The sequence below is a fragment of the Anser brachyrhynchus genome, assembly GCF_964034855.1.
Source record: "Anser brachyrhynchus genome assembly, chromosome: 2".
Classification (NCBI taxonomy): Eukaryota; Metazoa; Chordata; class Aves; order Anseriformes; family Anatidae; genus Anser; species Anser brachyrhynchus.
In genome coordinates, this window is record NC_137695.1 from 14,686,109 (window position 1) to 14,710,501 (window position 24,393).

The 24,393-nt window shown below is 38.9% G+C and overlaps 1 protein-coding gene across 4 annotated transcripts in view; it reads right to left on the minus strand.

The window, feature by feature from the left end:
- Window positions 1-24,393, minus strand: part of CCNY (cyclin Y) — a 126,052-nt gene that overhangs the window by 13,585 nt on the left and 88,074 nt on the right. For all 4 annotated transcript variants that reach the window (XM_080580888.1, XM_080580891.1, XM_080580890.1 and 1 more), the window contains 4 exons: window positions 18,403-18,503; window positions 15,031-15,066; window positions 11,191-11,248; window positions 10,975-11,094 (listed from right to left, as the gene is read on the minus strand). In XM_080580888.1, coding sequence (XP_080437014.1) covers window positions 10,975-11,094; window positions 11,191-11,248; window positions 15,031-15,066; window positions 18,403-18,503 — 315 coding nt within the window. The remainder of the gene's footprint in view (window positions 1-10,974; window positions 11,095-11,190; window positions 11,249-15,030; window positions 15,067-18,402; window positions 18,504-24,393) is intronic.

The following is a 24,393-nucleotide window of genomic DNA, read 5'->3' on the forward strand; positions in this document are numbered from 1 at the left end:
GGAGGGACTTTCTGAACAGCTACCAGAAAGTTGCCAGGAGACCAGTATCAGCCTCTGCTTATGAAAACGGAGCTGGGTTTGCCCTTCCCTTCAGGGAACCCCAACTGAGTACGCCAGGGACCCACTGGATCACTCCAGTAAGCCAAGGTGCTGTGTGAGTATACCTGCTATCAGTAACAGCAGCTCATTTACATTAATAACAGACTGATGAACAAAATGTGTACTAAGAAATACCAGTTGTGGACAATCTGTGTGCCCCGCTCCTCTAGCTCCTAATAGGAAAAGGGAAATTACAACCGTTACAAATAGTTACACGAGGTGAACGAAACTGAATGCTGCTGCAATCCACATCCAAACGATTTATATACTAGCTGACAAGACACATAATAAACCTTCTGCAGTTTGACTAAGTTAATATTTACTAGCACCTAATCAAGTAGTGCCTTAAGAATAGCTAATACATGTAAAATTCATCCTGATAAAGGGGAAGGAAAAGGGGAGCACAGAGGGAAAATCTTTAAAACCCAGAAGAGCTTACTTGTAATTTTCTATAAGGATGTTTACTAACGGAAGCACGCAGAGGACCTTCAGTGATTTGTGGTTCCTGAAAGGTCTACCATTAGAGAGTACTTAATTTATAATTAAAAAAAAAGTCATTCTAAGCTCTTTTTTTTTTTCCTGAGTCCCCAATAATATCACAGTCAATTACAGCCTTTATATAGTTTTGTTCATTAATTTTAACTATTATAATACATATAAGCAATTAGAACTTGGGAACAAGGTCACTGAAAACAGTATGCAAACATTTTATAATTTAGAGAAGAAATTATGTTTTATGAAAAAATATTCAATATCTGAACACGGGTGCACAGACACTCAGAGCACAAGAAGGAACTACCTCACTTTGCAACATAAAAGGCATACAGAGAGAGAAAATCTTGGGAGAAAGATACAACGCAGACCACCTCTCCCAATCTACACAGATTTCTCAGTCCACTGTGAGGTTGCTTCAAACAGGTCTCACTGCACTCTTCTGACTGATCTAAGGAAAATGAGATGTAGTCATTTAAGTTAGCAAATTGTACTCTGATTAAGAAACAACTTTTCTTACTGGTTTCCCTAGCTAGCATCAAGAAGTGAACTTGTTCTGCAGTTTCATCTCTTGCCCACAAGCCTGTAATTAAAAGGAACACCCAGCATCACCACTGCAGCCAGGGGAGCGCAAGGACGGGCACTGCTCCTGCACACCCCGACGGGACCACTGCATTGCTCCATCCACTCTTTGACAGAAAGATGTGCAAAAAGTTAACACGCTAAATAGGTAGAACTAAAGATTTACCGGTTGCACAGTAACAACATAGATTCTGTGACACCAGAATTGGTTTTCTTGTTTTAAAATACTCATCCTTAGTGCACATTTTGACATATAAGATTTGGTACTGGAGTTTTGCCTATGAAGGTACTCCACGTGGTGTATGAGTGCAAAATAAACAGCATAGTTTAAATATTTTAAGAAAATTAAGTCCTTAAAAATAAACACGCGGTCACTCCAACACAAGGGTTCAAGACAGAAACTGAAAGAAATGTGTGTAAGTGGGTGAGGTGGGAACAGCAATGGAGACTCAAAGAGACTCATTTCTCCAGTGACACGTCAAAACCACAGAAACACAAAGCTCAGTAAAAAAAAAAAAGTGGCATGTGCATCTCAGCAGAGCTCCTTGATGGTTCTGTTAAAAAGGCTGCCTTTTGCTTCTTAGGGAGCCTGTGTAAGCCTCTTACCATGTAACACAAGCATACTTGTTCAAGTTAGCAAGCAAAATTGTTGTTAGTTCATAGTTCAAAGAACAATCCCTGGAGTTGTTCCAGGTAAGTGAAAGGCTTGTTTAATGCAACACACAGTGCTAATGCAGGGAGTGGATGGACGCTGCAATATCATGCCACTCTTAAATTAGGGTAATGGAAATGAACTTCATTTGCTTTACATCAGTGCTGAACTTGCTCCTCTACTGTTAATCCAAGCCCCTGAAATGTCAACTTCACAGATAGTTCAGCAGATTTCAAATGAATACCCCACTGAGACACACAGAGCAGACAAAAATAAGAAAATAACATCCTTTCCTACATGCAGTTCTAGTATATGCAGGGGGAAAAAAAGAGCAAGGATTCTATTGTGGGCTCAAATTCAAAGGCATTCAGAGAACTTAGGTGAAAGTTCATCTACTCAAGGTGTAAGTACAAGGGGAGCGTGAACTTGCTGCTACCTTCCCACCAGCGTATACTTGAGTAATCAGCTTTAAAAATGAAATAGCTTGTTAAGACAGTATCCTTACATCACCTGCATCACTGAGACATCTGAGCATCTTCTAGTAACATGTTGAGGGATATGAATAATCACTTTTGAGTCCTTGGTGATAACTTGGGCTTAACTCCAAAAATACAGCTTGCTGGAGCAAGGCTCTGTGTAATCTTTGAATAAAACTGAAGATGAGAAATACCTCACCAGGAGAAGGGCATTTCGCATGGTTTCTGGCTCCTTCCTTGAAAATGCCTTAAAAGAGAACATTTTGTTTTGTTCACTTGGTTTGGCCTCCCTGGCTCAGTTTTAAGTGTGTGTTCAAGTAAGAAGACAAAAAAAGAACAAGACTTCCTCTTGCAGCAAATATTTGTAGAAGTTTATCGAGGTCCTCAGCTAATGTGGGAATTCAACGCCACCTAGGCCTTGTCTCCCACATATAGGCCTATACTACCACAGTAGTTTAGTTCTTCACTATAGCCAAGTCAGCCTCCAACCTTCACATGTGCCACAAGTTCTTCTCTTTTCTTCTGTCTTTGGAGAGAACCAGGTGACTCCACAGACAGCATAACTCAGGCAGAGGAAAGGCTCTCGAGCTCTTGCCCTACTGAGGCAGTGTTTTCGTCAAAGCAGTGTAGGCACAGACAAGCGAGCTCTCTCTCCCACAAGCATGTGAGAAAGCTTACTGTGACAAAGAGGACTGTCAAACATAAGTTTTTACCTCTCAGCATTTCCATGTAGTTGGTCTAGGCCACAGGAGCAGTGTGAGCACCAAGATTTTGACCTTGATGGGTAAAAAGGAGTAAGGAGGAGAGGTAGAGTTAGCCATGTACCCACTAGCCTACGCTACTGCAGTGGGACGCTTCTGGCTGCTGCAAAGATGTGCTGAATCAGTACAGACTTTTGGAGAAGGGCCAGGTGGCTCTCAGCCCATCTGAAGAGGAAGGCTGGTGGGCGGTTAGTCACTCCGCTACTCATCCCAAACAAACGTGTGGCTGGTGGGAGAACACCACCTGCTTCTCCTGGCTGCAGCAAGCGCGTCTTCCCACATGCAGGCAGACACACTCCATCCACCTCAAGGAAAAAAAAATCTCTGAAAATGTTGACCCTGTAATCGTAAATGTGATGTATGGAAATGTCATTTGTATTAGTTATGCAATGAAGTCTATATATTGAATACTGTCTTAAGTGCAGGGACCATTTTCTCAAATACGGGTTTTGAATCAGACTCTGTATTCTCTTTGTACTATGTGGTTCAATAAACTTGCGTGTTGCAATGAATTTCACTGGCTTAATTTGCAAAAGTGAACTACTTTCTACATTTTCTTTAGGACTAGCAGCTCTAAAGTCGTATAAAAACAAGCTAAGTTTTAAAAGCCTGCTGTGGAAAAGAATATTATAATTCACATCTCAGGATGCTGGTAGAAATTTACTTAGATATTGGAAGACCAAAAAGCTCAGAAGACACAATGTGAGAAACTTTTACTAAAATGGTCTGAAAACCTCATCTCATCTCTGGATTATTTCAGCAGGTATTCCTTTAAAGAAGCAATACTAAATGATAAAAAGAGCTTTCAGTATCTAGAAGAAATATAGAAGAAATAAGTTTTAAAAATGCTTAGGAATGGATCTAAAGCTTAAAACAAATTGAAGCTGTTACACTGATGTTACTTTTCTCTATAATTCATCCTCTGCAATGCTTCTTCTGAAAGTAAGCTTTTGTGGGCAACGCTTTGGAACACTTTTCTTCTGAATATTTGAAAGCCTAATTCCGAAAAGACAAAAGATTAATTCTGCCTTAATTCAACACCTAGTTTTCCTCAAACAGTTTAATAGCTTCCAAGAGCCATCTTCACAACACCTGTCATCATCCACTTAGTTCTACGACTTTGTTCTATGCATGTTCGCAGATTTTTGCAGAGCAATAGCATGACCATTTAAGTAAATGATTGAGGTTACCGATGTGACATGAGGAAAAACTCTCATTGGCTTCAGTCAAACAACGTATCGTTCTGAATTTTCCCAGCTTGCAAAGAACAAGTATAAGCCAGTGTTAATACCAACAAACTTCAAAATTCATTTGTCACATATGTTTCATTTTGTTGTTGAAACGAAAACACAGTTCTGACCTGGAAAACACCAATGGACCGCCAATACATTTCTACTTAAAAATTCAGTACCTTGGAGTCCGATGCCTCCTCCATTATTAATCTGTTGTGTTTGGGAGTGAACCACATGCTTTTATGTGATTGTCAGCTAACAAGCTTTCATGGACAGACCCTGCACTTCACTGGAGATGTTTTAATAACTTGTGCACATTTCAGAAGATAGCCTGCACAGAGTGAAGAGATCAGCTAAGCAGTATTTATTTTCCATCTCTTCCCACAGACTCCTGTCAAAATTTTGCAATGACTGACCTTTAAAATTGGAATATGAGCAAATTATTATTTAATCATACGTGAAACCAATTAGATGATTTGTCTTTGTTAAGAATTCATTAATCTGAATTAACAGGAATTTTTATCTACTAATGAAATACAATTACCACTCTGCAGGTATAGGTGATCCCAAACTGTCTTATAGTCTGTAGAGGTTCATTAGCTTAGATGCAGCACCACAGGCATATAGTTAAATGGCTTCCAAAACCATTTCAAGTCCAGAAGAGGTACGGCTCTGATTTGCTTCAGCACATTATCTTGAGCTAATTAATCTGCCAGACCCGAAATGACCCTATGCTGAGCTAGTTTGGGTGCCTCTTTTCTTAATTCCCAAGACTTGAACTTGCACGGTGGAGAATCATTTAGCCATACGTTACCATCACTAGGCCTGGAGGGCAGAACTTCAAAATGGCACCAGCCTGGCAACAGCATCCAGTCTTCAGCAGCGCTGCTCCAGCAGGGCCGCTGCTGAGCCACAACTGACCCCCAGGGTGATTATCTGCAGTTGGGTGAATCCATCCCAGACTTCCCATGGTAACAACCACAGCATTCAAAGTTGTCCCAGTTTTCTAGGATGTCCCAGCTCCCTATGATTCTGGATACCAGACAGCTGGTTACACAACCTCCCAGACAACAGAACATAAATCTGTTTGATGAAACTAAAACTAAAGATAGCACTGAGGAGTTCAGTTTTAATTAGTGTGAAGCGGTATCTCTTTTTTTTTTTTCCATCTCAGAGGACATTATACCATATTTTGTATATTATATAATAATCTCAAGTAGAAAGAAAAGTTAAAATACTTGAAGAAGTTTATTTCTTCTTCTTCTTTTTCCCCCTTGAGAACGACATGTATCAAAAATGAGTGTCAAATTATTTCATTTCAATATGTTGCAATCCAAAGGAACACTCCAGTTTTATTAAAAACTTACTATGGGATTCCTTCAAAAGTTTTGCTTCTCCTTGTTACTTCATTTTGGAGCTATTCAACATTAACCTCCAATATCCCACTGGTATCTCTTATCATACTGGAGTTGCAGTTAAGGACACAAAAGCCCTTAATTTAACTTCATAAAACAACCAAACTGGTCTTCTGATGAGGCTGTGAAATTTCTATCCTCAGAGAAATTCAGAACACAACTGGGCAGGCCCTAAGCAAACTCATTCAACTGATCATGCTTAGAACAGAAGCTGGACCAGACTTGACCTCCAGAGTTCCCTTCCAACCTAGATTATTCTGCGATTCTGTCTGCGGTACTGGAGTGTGGTACAACCCAGAGAGACCAGAATCTGTGCATTCCCTCCAAGGAGGCTGAGTGGGAGTCTCAGCACACTAAAGAAACAGGCAATCACCAAAGAATATCACTGGCATTAGTAGAAGAATTCTGAATTTTGAGGGAATAGCTAGAGCAAAGCATGACCTTTTCTCATACTGTTCTTGCGCTGTGTTATGTCAAATTCTATCCATGTTTTACCAAAAAATAAGAATAAAAATCTAGTGGCTTTAATCAATTATCACTAGTTGTACACTGACAGAAAGGAGACTATGTTTTTGTTAAGTTCCATAATTGAGAATCTACAAATGCTTGTTTACTTGCAACTTCATTCCCTCACTCTCACATTTAAACATTAGCACTCACTACGTAACCCACATTATTAGCTGCAGAAGCACTGATTAACTTAACGAAGGCAGCATCCATCCCAACACATCACCAAGAAGTAAAAGGAAATATACAGTTCTCTTTTAATGAGAAAACTTCAATGTATCACAATGTCTTAAAACTAAAAAGAAATTTGTATGGAAAAATTATAATTGGTAGTGGGTCCCATATAGCCAAATTACGGCTCTAATCCAATCACTAAATTGCCATATGCTCTGTTCAAAGCAATCAGCCAGTTCCCTACCACGACACTCCCGAAATAACTGTGCTTTAAAATTACCCAGCTGGGCATTTAAAAACGTTCTGTAAAGGTCTAGTGCCATCCATTTGGTGGAAAAGGACATCACATCATCACAGTCCTTGCAATTTCATCCAATTTTTATTTTTGAGACCAAGTGTTGAAAGACAGTAATGAATGCACTCATAAAACAGCTCTGAAAATGTGAATAATTGCAAAGTAGCATTGAAGATATTTATAGGAAACACTAATGGAACTGAGAAAAAAATCACACATCCTCAGGTTTGTCCCCCAGTTTACTTGTTTTAAGACAAAAATCTGTAATGCGCATAAAATGGACTCAAAATATTAGGCAACATTGACTTTCCAGTCCAAAACTGGGATCAGTGTTCATTGCTTGAAATGAACGTACTCTTCCGTTGGGGAATTAAAAAGGCGGCCACCAACAATAACAGATACACTCAACTGTTCTCATGGGTTTCTTACACGAAGCAGAGCCCAGCTTTGCCTTGCTCTCATTGCACTCATGATCTCTGTCTTGGTCACTGGAAGGAGAGTGACAGCCTTCAAACCAGGCAGCAAATAGTACTTTGCATTGTACTTGTGTGTTCAGAGGAACCTGCATCTTCCAGAAGCTGTATAAAGGAATGGTAGTTATACCCACACCAGCTGAAAAAGACTTCTGCTACAGATTAAATGTCTGTACAGACTCTGATTACATTTTTTATTTTTTTTTTAGACTTTTTTGTTTTCTTTAAACCAGTATCACATCCTTGATACTTTAAATAAAACAGGGAAAAAAAATATCAGCACTTAAAAATATCCCAGTGAAAGGAAACTAGTTAAAGGCTTTCTCCTTTACTCCAAACACACAGAAGACAAAACTCCCTTCAAATGCTATAATTTTCATCACATAATTCAACAAATTCATTCAACATATTCTCTACCTAGTTGCTAAAAAGGTGACTGGAGAGTACAGTAAGAACTCAGGAAAATCTGGCTGGATTAATTAAATCCCTGTTTTTCATAAAGAGAAGTTACTCTTCCATACTTCGAATTTAAAATTTCCCAATATCAGATCCGTTCAGTCACAGTATGGACTTTGCAACATATTTCAAAACACACTCCTCTGAACTTTGCAGAAAAAAAGTCAGTTCATGCACTGCATGTAGTTAGATAACACCATATCTGACAACAGTCTATAGCACATTTGCTTATGCAAAATGTAACCTCCGAAAATATTACGCATGCTGGAGTTTATCAGGTGCCTTAGATTTGGCCTACTTGAACAAAACTCAGAAAGGCATGCCAAGAGAAAGCAGAAAGCTTGCATCATTCTCGTCTTCAGGTCTAGTTAATAGGATTGTTTTGGTTTGTTTTTTTTTTTTTTTTTTTTTTTCCATAAGAAAATAACAAAGTGAAAACGTTTAACTCCCATGACATGTGAGCCATGTATTGTTTTCCTATTGGCATGGATAACACTACTATTCACATTTGCTATTCAATTAATACATTATTTTAAGTGCAAGTTGCCACCTCTGCACCCAAGGAGATGATGATGATGAAAGGCATTTCTCAGTTTTAGTAAGGATGGGAATACTCTGGGTCAGGTGGAGAAAAGCATTGTTTTTCTCCCAAAGTCAGATCACAGGGTATAGTTCAGCTGTTCACTGGTACAAGACTTTACATCAGCAACAAAAGTAATTCTTAAAACTAAAATTATTCTCAAGGTATTATTTTATAAATAAATGTGAATTAGTAATTAATTGTTTCAACCTGAGATTGTAATTTTTCACCCATCAATACAGAAAATCTCTTGGCAGCTCTGGAGACTGTGCGAAAATTAAATCTTTTGTTTAATTATAAATTGGTTTTGCTGTAATAGTGGAGACTTTAATTGAAATATTTTAATTAAGTGCTTGAAGCAATACGATGCTGCCTTTTTTTGCTGGATACTAGCTCATCTAACAGTCTGAAGTTTCACATTTACTCTCCTCCTGTGCTGAACATACAGCCTGCTATATAACTAGTTGTAACTACTGTTTCTGTCTGGATAATGGCACGTAAAAAGACAAACAAATGCATCCAACTACACACCTTAGTCCACATTAATAATTTGGTTTGCCTGAGGAATAAAAAAGGGTGGTTAGGACTGTTTAAAAATAATTAGAGTGGAAGATAATAGCTGTAGAATCTAGTTCCAAGTGTATTGTGATCGCCACAGATATACCTCCTACCTTCTGGCAACCCTCCTCCACGGCTCAAGTAGCAGACAGGGTTATCACATTGCTCTCCAATGTATGACCAGACTATGGCAAAACATAAGCTTCAGCAGGAAATGCTTTCTTCTCCAGTCAGGATATTAAAATTAAAAACATTTGGAGGACTTATAAATAGCACTATTAAGACATCATGAATGGGGTGGGGAAGAGGACGGTCAATTGCTTTCGAACAGACTAATTTCCACATTTGAACGTTTCAGAAACAATATGATCTGTCTCTGGGGCCCCTTCTGATGACACTAAGAAATAAAGAAATGGAATCTAAAAGAAGAGAGGAAACTAAGAACAGGAGCAGCAGAATTTCATACTTGTAAAACAATGTTTATCCCAAAATTCTGAAGCTTTCTGGAAAGAAGGGTGAGGCAGGTGCTATCATCTTGAAAAAATGGTCAAGAATAGCAGAACAGTAATGCTGATCACCTACACTGAATTTATCTGCAAACATCTGCATGGCTGCCTCGAGCACCAGGTTATAAAACAGTCTATCTTTTATCAGTATTGGGTAAAACACCCAAGCCATCTAAAGTTTCGAGCAGTAACAACTACTGAACTGTAATATGGCAAATGAATGAAAAACATTTATACTTAATTGCAGATCACACCAAAAACAGTTATTTGTAGGGAAACTACATGAGAAACAGAAGAGGTAGTGAAGTAGTTATAAATGTAAAATATTCAAATATATTCATGGGCTAACAAGATTTCTGGGAAAGAACTTTCCATACATTGCAATGACAGGAAGATACTGTTATTAAAAAAAGCGCCCTCTTCCTTTCTATTAAAGAGTGCCCTCATTGATCAAATAGCCTAAGATCAAACAACAGATAACTACAACAAAGTTCCGCTGTATTTGACAGTAGATTAATTAAATTATACAAGAACATACTGATTCACACAACATATCTTGCCTCCAGCAGAAAACACTCAGGAAGAAAAAGAAGGACAAGTACTTAGCACAATTATGTAAAAAAGACAGATAAAATGTCATTTCAGAAAACAACTAATGGCTGGGTCAAGTAACTTGGTAGAGTAATGCTTCAAAATGCAAGGGTGGAGCACTGCAGGGTGTTTCTTGCCCTGTTTCCCTCAGATTCATGTTCTGTACTGGCTAGTGCAATTCATTCTGACTGTCTGAAGGAGAAAAGCCTGCCAACTAATTTCTCTCCCTTGTCTTCTAAGATTAACAGAGGAAATGAGTGGGTCTAGCCTTCAAAATCCACCTTCTCCAATTTCCCTTTCTCCTATCTAAAGTGCATAACAAAGCTGTTTTGAGACCACACGTTATTGTAAAAACATATTTCATTCTTCTAAAATTTCTGAGTCAAGAACATGGCCAAAATTGTGCCTGAAAGCTAAAGAGGGTTGGCAGGGTACGAATTTCAGGAAAATTAAGAAATTCTCAGCTGGCAGAGATCACTTTAGCTCCTTTAATCCACATAGCTATGCTGATCCACACCAGCTGAAAATCTGAACCTTCTTTTGTGTTGTGCTATTTTTAAGTAGCTAAACTTCAGCCTTGAGTACAATTGTTCAGCCCTATGACGCAGTCCTGAAAGACAAGTACAGTGGAAGTTAAAAAAAAAAAAAAAAAAAAGCCATCACCAACATGCTTCAGTCACTCACCAAGTCCTTCGTGTGTCCATCAATTCTGATTAGTGCTCTTAAATTACCTGCAGCTGTCCCCGAATCTCCATTGGGAGTTACAGTGATACACAATAAACCCACAAAAGTGGAACAATCTCTGCTTTTAACATTCCCTCCTGTTCAGACTGCTTATGCCACCTGCATTTTCTATTAGTCACTCTGGTGGCCTGTAATGTTATCACTCCGTGAGGGCAAGACATAACCCTGGTTTTTGTATCATGTTATCCACCCTCTTCTTTGATCAGTAACTCTCCCCAAGAAAATGAACTGTAATATCTCTTCCCATCAAGAAATTCTCTTGGTCTCCATGGTGAGAAAAAATCCCCTGGCATCACCTAGCTCTATTAAATCATACAAAAGCAAGCTTCGGGAACAAAACTGGGTCTGTCAGATAGCTGATGTCATCTCTCAGACACTCACCAGGGTGACAATGGCACATTCAGCAGTCAGTTGAGCAGCACTGAACAACGTCCGAACAAAGCGGTAAATCTGTTTCTGCTCTGGATCATGTTTGTCATAATCTGGTGGCACTTCGGATTTCTAAGGAAGAAATACTTCCAAATAGGTGACTGAAACAAAACGAAGCAGACAGAAAGACAGTTCACATGAAAAAGAAGAAGAGATAAATGAACTTACCGAAAGGGGATGAAGGTTTTCATCAAAAATATCTAAGAGCATTCTTCCATCTGTGTCCCTAAAAAGTATTAAAACCAAAGTAGTGTCATTATCTGAACGTAATAACATGCAGCTGTCACACATGCAAGCAGATCATTAAAGCTCCAATGCTCCTTATGCTGTGGTGCACTTAGAAACACTGCAGAAATGTGACTCTCACATAGGAGTTGGATATATTCTACCATAAAGTTCATGTGCAGTATGAAATCTGTATTACAAAGTATGCTAAAATTTTCAAATTTCAACACTCAAGATATACAAGTTTTCTGCACTCTAGTGTGAGGCTTTTTCACAGCCTAAGATGTACAATGATAAACTTCTAATATATTAAAACCAGCTCAGCTTACTCTGTTTTTCTTAACTTCATCGTGATAATCCTTGCTATCTCTTCCTTTAGCTAATTTCTCCTCCTCCTTTATTTTCAAAGTCATGACTTTTACAAATATTTGTATTTTTTACAGTTATCCTTTCTTTAATATATACATACTTCACTTTTTATTTCTTTTGAAAACCCTATCCCATTCATGATTTCTGAAAGCAAAAAAGAGCATATAAAAAAATCAGACAAAATAACATTTCAATTCACGGATCTTAATTCACTGTATTTTTCTCATCCCTGTTGTCCAAGGTCAGCATGAAAGTTGATGCAACTTCACAAGCCTAACATCCAGCATGCAATTTAAGACTTCTGTGTGTAATCTTAGCAGGAATATTAACCATCACAAAAGCGAGTGGTGTAACAGTGCCAGTTAGAACCGGACACTTTTTGGACAGATGCATCCATGTGACTTTCTTACTACAATACCATCTTTATATATTCCATCCCTGGTGCTCTGGTCAGAGAGGTCTTAAGAGAGAAACCACTGAATGTTTTTTTTATCTTTACTCAACACGTGTCTCACAGAGCATGCAAACACGAGTTTTACAGGAGATTAATGTCTAAAAAATGTGATTATTGTAGATAACATTTAAACCTCAACATCTAAAATCGATTTTTTTCCTGCTATAAAGCCTGTTCACACTGGAAATCAAGAGTTTTTTTTTTTTTTTTTTTTTAAGGAGTAATTTAAAACCAACTAACAGATTGAGATAATTACTTCAAAATTCCTAATCAGCAAGGATTTCAGGCCAGACTTCTACCCCTACAAAAAAGCTAGTATCTTAAAGCAGAAGTGGTCTCACTGGAATCATTGCTGTGTTAGAATAAGCTGTGGCCCTTCACGATGAGAAGAGGGAAAGAAAAATTTTTTTTTCTACTTCTTCATGCTGCGTGCTATGAAGGCACATTTGATTGCCATAAAAAATCTACACTGAAAAAAAGAGTTGATAGGCTTTTGTCCTCACTAAAATAAATTTGTATTGTTTTCTTTCAAAAAGAAATTGTCTATTAATTGATCTAAACATTTCTCATGGTTAGTTTGCTTTAATTTTGCTTATTTATTTTGTTCAGCAAATTCACCATCACTCGTGCATTCCTTCAAAAGCAAGATAGGTGTAAGTCTCCTATCGCCTGTAAGATAGCTAAATGCAACAAAAGCTGGAAAAAGCCAATAGAACAATGACAGGAGACATTGGGAAAACTAGAAATAACTAGAATGCTACAATCAAAATGTGGGGAACATATGAAACGTATTAGGTACTCTGAAAAGTGACATCTGGGATTGGTGAGAGTCTGGAACACTAGAAAATAGTTTACTTTTAAGCTAAGCATAGAGGAGAAAGAGGACAGATAATTGCTGTCTGAAAAGAACTCTTCTCTGGTAGAGCTTGACTCGTTTTCTGTCAAAACCAGCTTTAAGCCTACCCAGGAGCTACAGCGGTTTCTTACTCCCCAGCCCCCATAACGAACCCGAATCTACCACATACGTCAACAACTTCCTTTCTGCCTATAATGGCAGGAAACAGAACATATGTTTGGCTGTTGCCGTTTCAGCAGCAAACACAACCAAGAGCTGTTACCACGTTGTTCCCTCCGTTCCTAAATCAGAGGCAAGCGAAGGCAGAGCAGTCATTTCACACCCCTCGTTTCAGAGCCGCTAGCTGATGCACGCACGCCTGAGACTGTCCGTAGGGAGTGCAGCAGAGGACGCGGTTACAACGCATCCCGCTGCCCTGGGGAACTCGAGGAGGGACAAGCAGCAAGCAGTTCGTACCCAATAAATCACCTTTCCACCCCCAAAGTGAACGGACAGATACCAACTTTCCCAAGAAGATAACAATCAGAATATATTTGTTTTCAAGTCACTGACACGGGGCCCTTTCATTTATAAATGTTTAGCCTCTCTAATAGCTGCAGGTCAAATACGCATCGGGTTCTGTAATAAAACTATGAATGCGCATATTTTACTGTCGTCAGAAATCAGTTTCGTGGCAATCAGCAGGGAGTCCAGCTTCCTTTGGCTCTGGATTTCCTCCTGGATACTGTGAGCTCATACCGAAGTTTCTCACCCATACGCAGTCCCTGAAGTGCCCCCATTCTGCTGAGCTTTTTTCAGCCAGCTGGCGTAATGTTTAACGGAGCACGTACGATATTCTTGTTCCACAAAACTTTAGGATCAGACTGTCTTTGGGATGGATCTCTATTAGTCAGTCAAGCATAGTTACAATTGACTAGCTGGCCAAACTAACCCAGAGATGATGGAAGGAAAGGGGAAGAGGGAACCACAGACGGATAAACAAGTAAACCAAGCATGATCGTTAATGGTTCATTTCCTAGGAAATTAGATTAAAAGTTAGCAAAAGGATTTCACTCTAACTTTTGCTTTATGTATTGCCACGTTTAATCTTGGAAAGTCTTCTAAGAGTTTTCAGCAGGGATCAAGCCCTAAACCTTTCTGCCTTTGTGCACTTCTAAACGTTTCTCTCTTCAGACACCAGCCTTGTTTCAACAAGTGTAATGAGTTCCAGTGACCTCAAACACGGTTCCAAATGATGTACCAGCTTAACTTAAATTTATGAGTAATTCCTTTTGTTCTAGTTGGACTTCTTACAGTCCTGAAGAAAAAAATAAGGCGTAAGTTGGTTTGTTAGATCGAGATCTAAGCCGGCTAAGTTGTCTGAAAAGATACATCTAAAAGCCATGGACACAGAAGTAATTTGACATATTTATACAAATCTCTTAAAAATTTCAGGCAATATTACTATGATACTGTGACGTATTACATCATGACAACATGTAATTTAAGAAACAAAAGTGCAATTTAACAACAACATGAATTCATGTACCAAGGTACGTTTTTAGAGAACCTGTTTTAGTGTTAACAGTCAACCTGGCTGAGCAGAGATCTAAAGCATACTACACCACGAGTGGTAAGACAGGACCTGCTCTGCTTCTGCGATGTCCTGAATTACATTTATTGACAATGTCAATCTTACTATATAATTAAGGCTTGTAATTCAAAATCCACTAAGTGATTGTTGACTTACACAGTTAATTTTACAAGGGTGTAGCCTAAAAAAATAAATCTGAAAGACACTATTCAGATTTCTTCTAAATCTATTTGAGATATACACTTAATGCAGAAGTGCCCAGAGCATATACAGGCAAATACTGAATCAAAGCTTTTCAATGCTGAACTGTACTTGCACATTTTTATGATACATAGTCCTCTGATTTTTATTCTTTTATGTAAAATAATACATCCATATAGGAGAATACATTTCTTTTTTCTAACACTGGAGATAAGAAAAATACTACCCAAAAACATTTTCAAAGAACCAAATCACAGATTTTTAGGGTTTCAGCAGTTCATTTGTTTTGATTAAAGAGATCTTCAGTACAAGACTTCATTATTCACATACCTGTTTTTGATGTGGTAATATATTGCAAGAGCTACACTGTAAAAAAAAAAAAATATAGAGTTAATATCTCAGGACTGTCATATATTATGTCATATTAACATCCAAATTTAAAACTTAGCAGAACACATGACAAAAAAAATATGCTCAATAGCCGACTTTCTTCTGTTCATTATTAGATGCCAGGTAAAACACTGTAAATAGGTCATTTTAGAATATTTGTTCAGCACAGTCAAAGTGCCTCCTTTCCACTAGTAACGAAGTACCTTCCACAAATACTCATACTCCATATACCAAGTCACAAAAGCCTTCAGTTTAAAGCCCGCCTTCACTAAAGTAAATGGCAAATCTCCTACTGACTTCCAAGGTGGAAGATTAAGCGACACAAGCGTTGGATATTCACTCTCGTTGTCCGATAATACTTCACGGGTAACTTGAAACATGTTAATTACCCTTGGCTTATGATTTTATATTTAAATCCACAAACTTCTGATTCTTTCTACGTAGTTACTCACATAGGAGACTCAAATATAAGGCTCCTACAATTTTATGGCATCGAGTTACTTATTTTAACTTAGGAAAGATGTTTCCCTGAATAAGTTACTGTATTGTGCTCTCAATCATAAACCTAAGTACCTCTGTTTATATTCTGCACACACTGTCCATATAGACACAGAAAACTAAGATTTTAATTACATATACAAATAACTAACTGATCCCATTCACTTTTGAGACTGAGGAAAACCAAGACTTGGTTTCTCATGCTTACTCTCCAGTTTCCAACTTGCGACTCCAGCTTTATCAAAGGATACATGCTTTACTCAGGATGCAGCTTTGCTGAAGGATAAAGCAGGGACAGTGCTGTTCCTACTTATTCTAACAGCACAAAACCCAGCAAAAACTACAGGGGAATGAGGAGTGAGTTCAGTGATTCTATTTGCTGATGGTTTGTTTTGTCAAATTCACTGTAAGTTTCTTATGTCTTACAATGATGCAAAATTCCCCCCACAAAAAGTCTTTTAAGAGAGTGAATTAGTCACTCTATATTTTTCTTCCAGAATTTTTACAAAAAAAATCAACACACTGCACGTTAGGAAAGCTATATGTTGGAGCTACCAAGTTAGTAGAATTGTAATAGATTTCAGTATTTTTTTAAAACATTTTTTCTCAGTTGAAAGTAAATATATTTTACTGACTTTTTATAGGCACTATAGCTTTTACTGGCCTACATCAGCTTTTAGCTCAAACTTGCTTTTAAAACAGAATTTTTCTATAGATACATGTAATAAGTTAAAAAATTATGTGTACCCATTTACTTTTAAAAGACACAGTCCTCACTGAACATAATAAACAGATTTATGAATGAATTTAATTTGACTGAAAGCTATTCAGCAAATGAATTAGTCCCAAAATTTAATTTTAAATTATGCCCCCAGGAACATACTTGCAGCTCCAGTTCACTTTATGAAAGTGGATGCAAGAGCATACACGCAGAGCTCTGCTTGGTGCCCATATTGTTGCTGTTGTAACAACATAACAAATTAAGTTTAGGAAAATATTTACTCTTTAGAAATCTATATCAGAATCTGAAGGTCTCTCAGAGCTGTAACAGATTAACTCAGCCCCGACTTGTATTCTGCTTTTCACACACCGGTTCAGCTAGCATCCAGGGGGCTGTGACAGCGGTGCAGAAAGCAGCTTTCCATCGCCCTCCCCTGCCACCCAACACGCTCTGAAGATCTCCAAGAGACATGCTAATATTTTAAACCCACCAGTGCATAACATGACCCAGAGGAAATAAATGAGCCAGCCAAAACGTAGCCCTTATAGATCTCCTTATGTGCAGTAGTCATTCGTCTGCAGCGACGTCCAGCAGGGGGGCAGGAAATGAAGCTGTACTACAAAAGTGATAATCCTGTGGTCTCCCAACCCTTAAATCTGCTACTCGTGCAGCCAGACGGGAGGAAAGAGGAGGAAAATACTCAGAGGCCAGAGGCCAGTTTCTCACCCCACATAACCCCTTCTCCAAACTCTCTGACCCCGTGCAGCTCCCTGCCAGCCCCAGCCCTGCCGCTGCCCCTTTCCTCCCTCCTGGCCCTCTGCTCTGCTCCCAGACACCACCTCCTTGCCCCCAGCTCCACACCCAGGGCTTGGGTTTCTGCCTTCCCTTTCCCAGCTCTGCTGCTGCCCACCAACAAGACATCTCAGCTGCTGCCACAAGCCCAGCTCTTCTTTCCATGAACAGGCCCAGTTCCTGTGCTAAAAGGGACCTGAAACTGGCCCTCACCCCCCTGAGGCCGCGCTTACAAGATCTGCATGCAAAGGATTTTAGAGCAGAAAAGTATTAAAATCCCAGGGGGAAAAAATATCGAAACCTGAAAACCACTTTCCACTACTCATCTGAATTATTTTTAAGTTACTCATTAGAGAAGCTTGAGGAAATGCAAGACTGTATTTCAGATCGAAATAGCTGATAAGGAATTGGGCATTGGTCTGCAAATCCTTTCCCCACTCCCCCTTTTTTTTCTTAAACAGAATAATTGCGAACATGTTTACTGACCACCAACATTTATGTAAATAACTTTATAGCATAGATTTGGACTTCATAAATTTTTGCACTGGAATAGATTAAGAGCAAACAACTGAAGAGAGTGTATCTGCAACCATAATAAACAGCATAAGATGCCTGCACATTCATTTTCTCATTTTTCCTTTCGCTGTACAAAGTGTAAAGAACACCATGTTATACAGATCAATCTCGTTTCTCTCTAAACGGACAAAGGCAGCAACCTGAAAATGAACATCTGAGATGTCACCCAAGTATAAGCCCATGTGGGCACCACAGACAAAGCTCCCCACTGCTGTGCAATAAAGTGTTGGTGTCTCTGTACTCAATAAGGAAATAAATCTGGAGGCAATTCATTTTCATTTCAAACAGAAAACTGGAAGGAAAGCTTAGCAAATGAACATTTTCTCATGAACGGAAAAAAGCTCTTCAATTCCAGGAGATTTCAGATCTTTAGGGAATTCTGAAATAAGTACCCAAGTAACCTTCTGAGGACTTATCCAAAGCAAGTACCCAGTTGAACACAGAATCACAAAGATTTCAGCTGCTAGAATTTGAGAACCTTGAATGCTGCTTTCTTGTGAGATATGCAGTACTGGGAGTTTGATTCCACACAAACCTAAAATCAGAGTAATATCCTTTGCTCATTCTACTCATTGCATCTAGAGTGTGATTGGATTAAAAAGACTTACTACTTCAAAAACTAATCCCCCTGTGAAGATTGCTTAGTAATGGTTCAGACGTGTGTACATATACGCAATACATAGTATAGGTTCAAGTTAAAAACCACACAAAATTATTAAACCCACCATTTGATGGTATACTTGAGGTTTGGTTGACTGACTGTGCTGTCATCCAGGAAAATAGTGGAGCAGGAACTGTACTTCCTTCTCAACTGCCCAGGAGGATGCTATGAAAAACATGCAAAAGAACAATAGCAATTATGTAACACCAAAACATTTTTCTGAGGAGATGTAAGAATTTAGAGAAAACAATTTTTTCTGTCTCTCACAGTGACGCACACAGTAATGTGATCGTGTTTTGAAGCAGTTCAGAGAGTTTGGAAATAATTACCAGTGGAGAAGTCACAATTCCTGCCTGAGCCTTGCCTAACGCTTTCTTCAAGTCCCAATCTCTCCTCCTTCCCCCCCCCCCCCCCCAAATGCCATGCAAAATCTTTACGCAGAATTACTCAAATCAAATACACAGATTTTGAAATAAAATATGAACAAGACCTATGTTCCTGTCCTCATTACAAAAGAACAAGTGGAAGAGTGAAAAAGATACCACAGTAAAGATGAAGACTGATTTAGAAACAGATGCAAAATGATGTTTAAAGAAAATTTAAAAAAATTTAAGCAAAACAAGCCAAACAAAAAGAGGATGAAATAGGGGAAAGAGGTCTTTACAGTGAAACTACTAACAGCTTTAAAAATTAATATGAAAAACTCACAAAAATTAGTTCATTAAAATAGATTGTTATAGATAGGCAGAAATTTGATCTAGAGATGTAAGAGAAAGTATATATGCAAATAAAAATAGATAATATATCTCAATAAAAAAAGTTTTCAAGAGATTTGAATTCTATTTCTGCACTACTGAAAAAAAAAACACATTGGAAAACACAGCAACAAAATGACATTTGACAACACTGCTTATTTCAGAGGATTTTTTTGTTGAGACGGTTTATCCTTCAGCTGTTTAGAGCAGCCAGAACTCCACCAGTCTAAAGAGAATCGTTTATTCGTATCCGCTAATAGCTTTCACAGTCATTAATGCTCTTTGATTTCATCCTTGGTTATTCTACCTACACTAGTGAATAACTTGACCAAGAAGAGCCCGTGTCAGGGAAGTTAAGGCAACTCAAATTACACATTTAACCTACAGCAGGATGAATTTAAAATTCAGCTGGCACATTCACATGAAGTTTTTAATTTGCCTTACAATGAATGTTGTTTCCACAGTTTCAGCAGAGTCCAATGTCAGTACCACCACCAGCAGAAGCCACAGAGATCTACCAGCTCACCGCAGTCTAGGCTCCTGTGACTCCCATCTCAGTACATCTTCCCCTGCCTAATCTCCCAAACAGATATTATTAAAAGTGCCAGCACTCCATCATCTCCCTAATGTTTCGTGTTCCATTAGTAACAGACTTGTTAGCATTCATTAGATACAGAACAGACAAGACTCCTGGTAAAACCCACATGCGTCTGAGTCATCCTTCTTTTTATTTTTCCCAGCTATGAGCAAAAGAGCATTCAAAGTCTTCCACTAGTTGAAAAAAAAAATATATTTTCTGATGAAGCTGTTACAATAGTAGGAACATTATGCTAAAATAATTCCAAACTTCACCAAGAAATCCTATGAAGATCCACAACTTGATATTTGTAGGCTGGCCTGCTTTTCTTGGGCTAAAAAAGCTTAGTGAAAAAAATGAAAGAGATCTTGCCCCCTCAAAAATTCTCCAGGAGTTTAGAAAGGTACTTTGTACGCTTTGGAAGCTCACAATCCATCTACCTTCCAAACTATTACGTGCTAAGCAAGGCAACAGAAACAGAAAATTTAAAGCACTGGAGGCGTTAATGCCAACTAATGCATCATCTGGCATTGATGGATATGGAGAAAGTGACCAGGGCTCTGGTGATTTATAGTTTTTATTCCACCACAGCGTAGTTCATATTTCTGGATTAGTACCTTCCACAGGTATGATAAAAACTTAAAAAAAAAAAACAAACACTGAAAATGAGACTGTTTAGTGGTCTGGAAGGGAGAGAGGTACAGATATATCAACATCATAAAAAAAAGCACATGCAAAGTTCTAATTCTACATTAAACATCTATGCTATAAAGGTTGAGATAGAATTTAAGATAAACAGACTTGACCCATTTGAAGCAAGCATGAGTAAAAACAGAAAACAACTCTGTAGCAACACCACTGTCAGATTTCAATTTTCTTATGCAAACAGAACTTGAATATTTGATGCACGTCGATAATTAAAGCCACACAGCTCTTTTCTGAAACTACCACATCACAGAACTCCCCACAGTTGTTAGGCTTAGAACTTTTCACACCTCAGAAAAATATGTGGTGTCTCATGCCTCGCTTTCCATTCGCAATGACTTGGCAGTACGGGGTACCTCTCCCAGCCCGAAAAGTGGTGCCAAGTGTAAGCCTACTCCCTTGGATATACACACACACTTGGGCCCTGTGGATAACTAACCCATCGACAGAGCAACATTCCCAGCTTCTACTCTAGGCTTCCAAGCCTCTACTCTTACGTAGCCATATGTTAAGACAGATAACATTTCCTGCCTTTTCCAAATCACTGGAAAACACCCCCAGTTTCGTATTCTAGCTTGACTAAGCTGGAAGAAATCCATGGTCGCACAGTCCAGGCAAGTAAGCTTTTCTGAACCTCCATCAAATGCTGCAGGTGAACCTTCTCCATTCTTGCAAAGGAATAATAACGTTACTGAGCATCACCTCAGGATCCAGCACTGTCCTGTACAGACACCCCACTTCTGGGTCCATTTCAGTGGAGTTAGTCCTCCCAAATCAAACAGGAGCTTAATGCCTTCGCATTTCAAACCCATCATGGCTGGCCACAGAAATCTTCCATTTAGCAAGGTCGGAGAGGATCCAAGAGAAAAAAATGGAAGAGCTGAGACAGAATATAAAGCCTTTGAAAAAATTAGCCAAACCCTCTAACATTAATCCTTCTCAGGTTCTGTCCTGTCATTAAGGCTGACAAGCGGCAAAAAAAGGACTGGTGTAGCTCCTGTTGTAAGCCTTCATACAGAACCACTACAGCGAGTATGGGACACGTGTGGAGCACTGACAATCTCTGCTGTTACAAGTATTTACAAATTAAAAGCACCCTATTGATAATAAGCGGGATTCACTTTGTATGTACCGTAACTTGCACTGGTATTATCTTGTACCCAAGCAGAGATTCAGTAGATGTCATGCCTTTTAACTTCAGCAGGACTTCTGACTTCACCTCGCACAAAATTCCCAAAAGGTGAAAAAAGGATAGCACGGTAGGCAGAAACTACTTGGAAAAACTGTACTCTGCTTACCCAAGGATCGTGTTCAGATCGGAAGGCTGAGGGAGAATCCCCAGAGGTCTCGCTTACCCAGCATTAAATATCGAGCGATAACTTTGATAACAGACTCGCAGTATTCTTTCCTGAATTTACAGATGGCATTAACTTGGAGGACTACACATGTATTAGAAAACAAGGTTATAATCCCAAGCAATCTTGACTAATGTGAGCAGTGGCCTGCACCAAAGTATAGCCCTGCAATCCATTAAGAACAGATGCAAGGCTATACGCTTTAGAGCAGAACCATCTGTCTAAATATAATATGGCTGTTGAGGCTGTTATATATAAACCGTTGAGGCTTTCATCAGATGAAGAAAGGATGAGCAGATCAAGCGTATCACATGACAACAAATATTCTCTTTTATAAAAAACAAAGGAAAATATCATGCAGGATTTATAAATAGCGCTACCATGTGTGCAACAGGATGGAGCACCCTTTCACTCGGCTCAGATGGAATACTTCATCCAGTTTTGACCACTGTATTTCAAGAAAGATTAATTTGTTTGATGATGAAAGATGAATCGACAGGAGGGAACAGCGAGATTAATCAGAGGTTTGAAACACTTGATTTAGAAGAAGAGACAGGAAAACAGAATAGGTTTATTCTAAGAGCAAAACAACAATGGCCCTACATCATACTGAAAGGAGTTACAAAGAAGAGAACATTGTTCTCCGTGACCATTGATAAAGGCATGAGAAAGAGCAGGCTTATAATCAACTAGGGAAAATTCAGACTGGACAAGAAAGGGTAAGAGACATAATGGAAAAAAAATTTTTAAAAATCCTTTTTGACTGGCAGGTATAGCTAAGTTCTAGCTTGAGCAACTTGAGCAGTGTCAGAATCCCCATCAGTGACCGTTGTAAAGAAGAGGTAAAACAAACACGGCAGGAGTCGCTTAGCTGCAAGATTCTGCTCTGAGGCACGAAATCAGACTGAACAATCTCTTGAGATGAATTCGGGACCAATTTTCTATCATTTTGTGATCTCTTTTGGAAGTGAGGGTTTGCAGGTCTTTACTCCAGGAGCAGTTGTTTTTCTCATTTCAACCAAAGATCATTAAGAAATGCTGACAATATAGGTTACAATGATAACGTAATAGCTTTTAAATTGTGAAGTTTCTTTCTTTACAGAAAAAGATCTATAATGGAAAAAACTGCTGTTTAACTTGCTAGGTTTTTACACGTGTTACAGAACAAGCTCTAGGAGATCAAGATCCAAGGTACTTCCACTTGCAGCAGGTGTTTCCAGCTCTAAAAAACAGCAGTTTGGCCCTCGTGCACAGCTAGTACTAAGGAAACATCACTGCTTTATTTCTTTTCCCAGCTTCATCCTAGAACTTTCCAACTTTCCAAGTCATGTTTTTGATTTTGTTTGTTTGAACAACGTGCTTTACTTGAATCTTACATAAACTATATCTTATCAGTAATGCTATGGCTTAGTTTGCCTGATTTTTGACTTTTCTTAGCAAAAAGGCAGAGAAAATGAGTCAAAACCATACAAGCTCTGCTGAACTGTTTCTATGTTCCTGCGACGACGGAAATCACAAGACATTCCTAACTAATTCAGGCTGACTATACACTAAACGATGACTGTCTCTCAGGCTCCATTTTCAAATCATTCAGAGACTAAACTTGAATTTGCAGGGACAGGGGAAGTGTTACTACTTGTTTTGGTAACAGACATTTCAGGGTGTCCTTGGGCAGAAACATTTAACAGAGAGGTGCCCACTGACCAAAACGCATACACAGAGTTGAGCAGAATTGATAGAGGCCAGCTCGGTGCTGGATGCGCTTTAGCAGCCCTCGTGGGGCGCTCTGCCCTGACGCTCAGCAGGATTTGCTCACTGGGGCACAGCACTCCCCTAATGAAGCCATCCAGCTTTTATACCAGAACTGGCCTTGAGCCAGTCGGCTTCCCGTCTGGCAGAGGAGTTTGTCTCTTCCAGTGCTCTTTTCCACTTGTCCATCAAAAGATAATTTGCGGCTTCTGTCTTAAATAATAATGGTGCTGTCTCTTCGTCCATCACACCAGGTGTAAGTTACTGCATGATTTTAGAAGGTACTATTAAGCAGTATCTCACCCGTGGAAAAATTGCAGCTGGCTTGCACCCATCTGTGGAGTTATGTCCATTAGCTTCAGTGCAACGGAGACTGGCCAAAATGCTGCCAGGCAAAACTGGCATGTAAAAGTGCACGTGAAGCCAAATTACAGCAGTAAGCGGGGCTGCTTCTAGCTTGGAAAAGGGAGATTCCTAACTTGGGATCTTTTATTGCTTCAGGACATGATTTAGTACTGACAAGATTATTCACAGAAGCAACATGATCTTACAGGTCAACGAAGTGCTTTCCAAAAATCAAGCAAGCCCTGCAAGACAGTTCTCTGCACTGCTCTGCAAAATTCTGCATTTATTTTCATCTTGCATAACTGTACACTACAGCACAATTATCTATATCTAGTGGCTAGAGAGGGGTATATTCACCTGAACAAAAGCTACAGGAAACCGCACCATCATATGCTTACACTTCTCTGTCAACATCTACAATAATAATAAAAAAAAAAAAGACCAGTTCAACCACTCTGAAGCAATACCTGTTGTATCTTACCAATCTGTGACACGATTCAGCCTTGTTCTCAGTTGATCGGTCTCACCAACGTTTTGATAACATTCAGAACTGGTGTCTTAGACTAGAT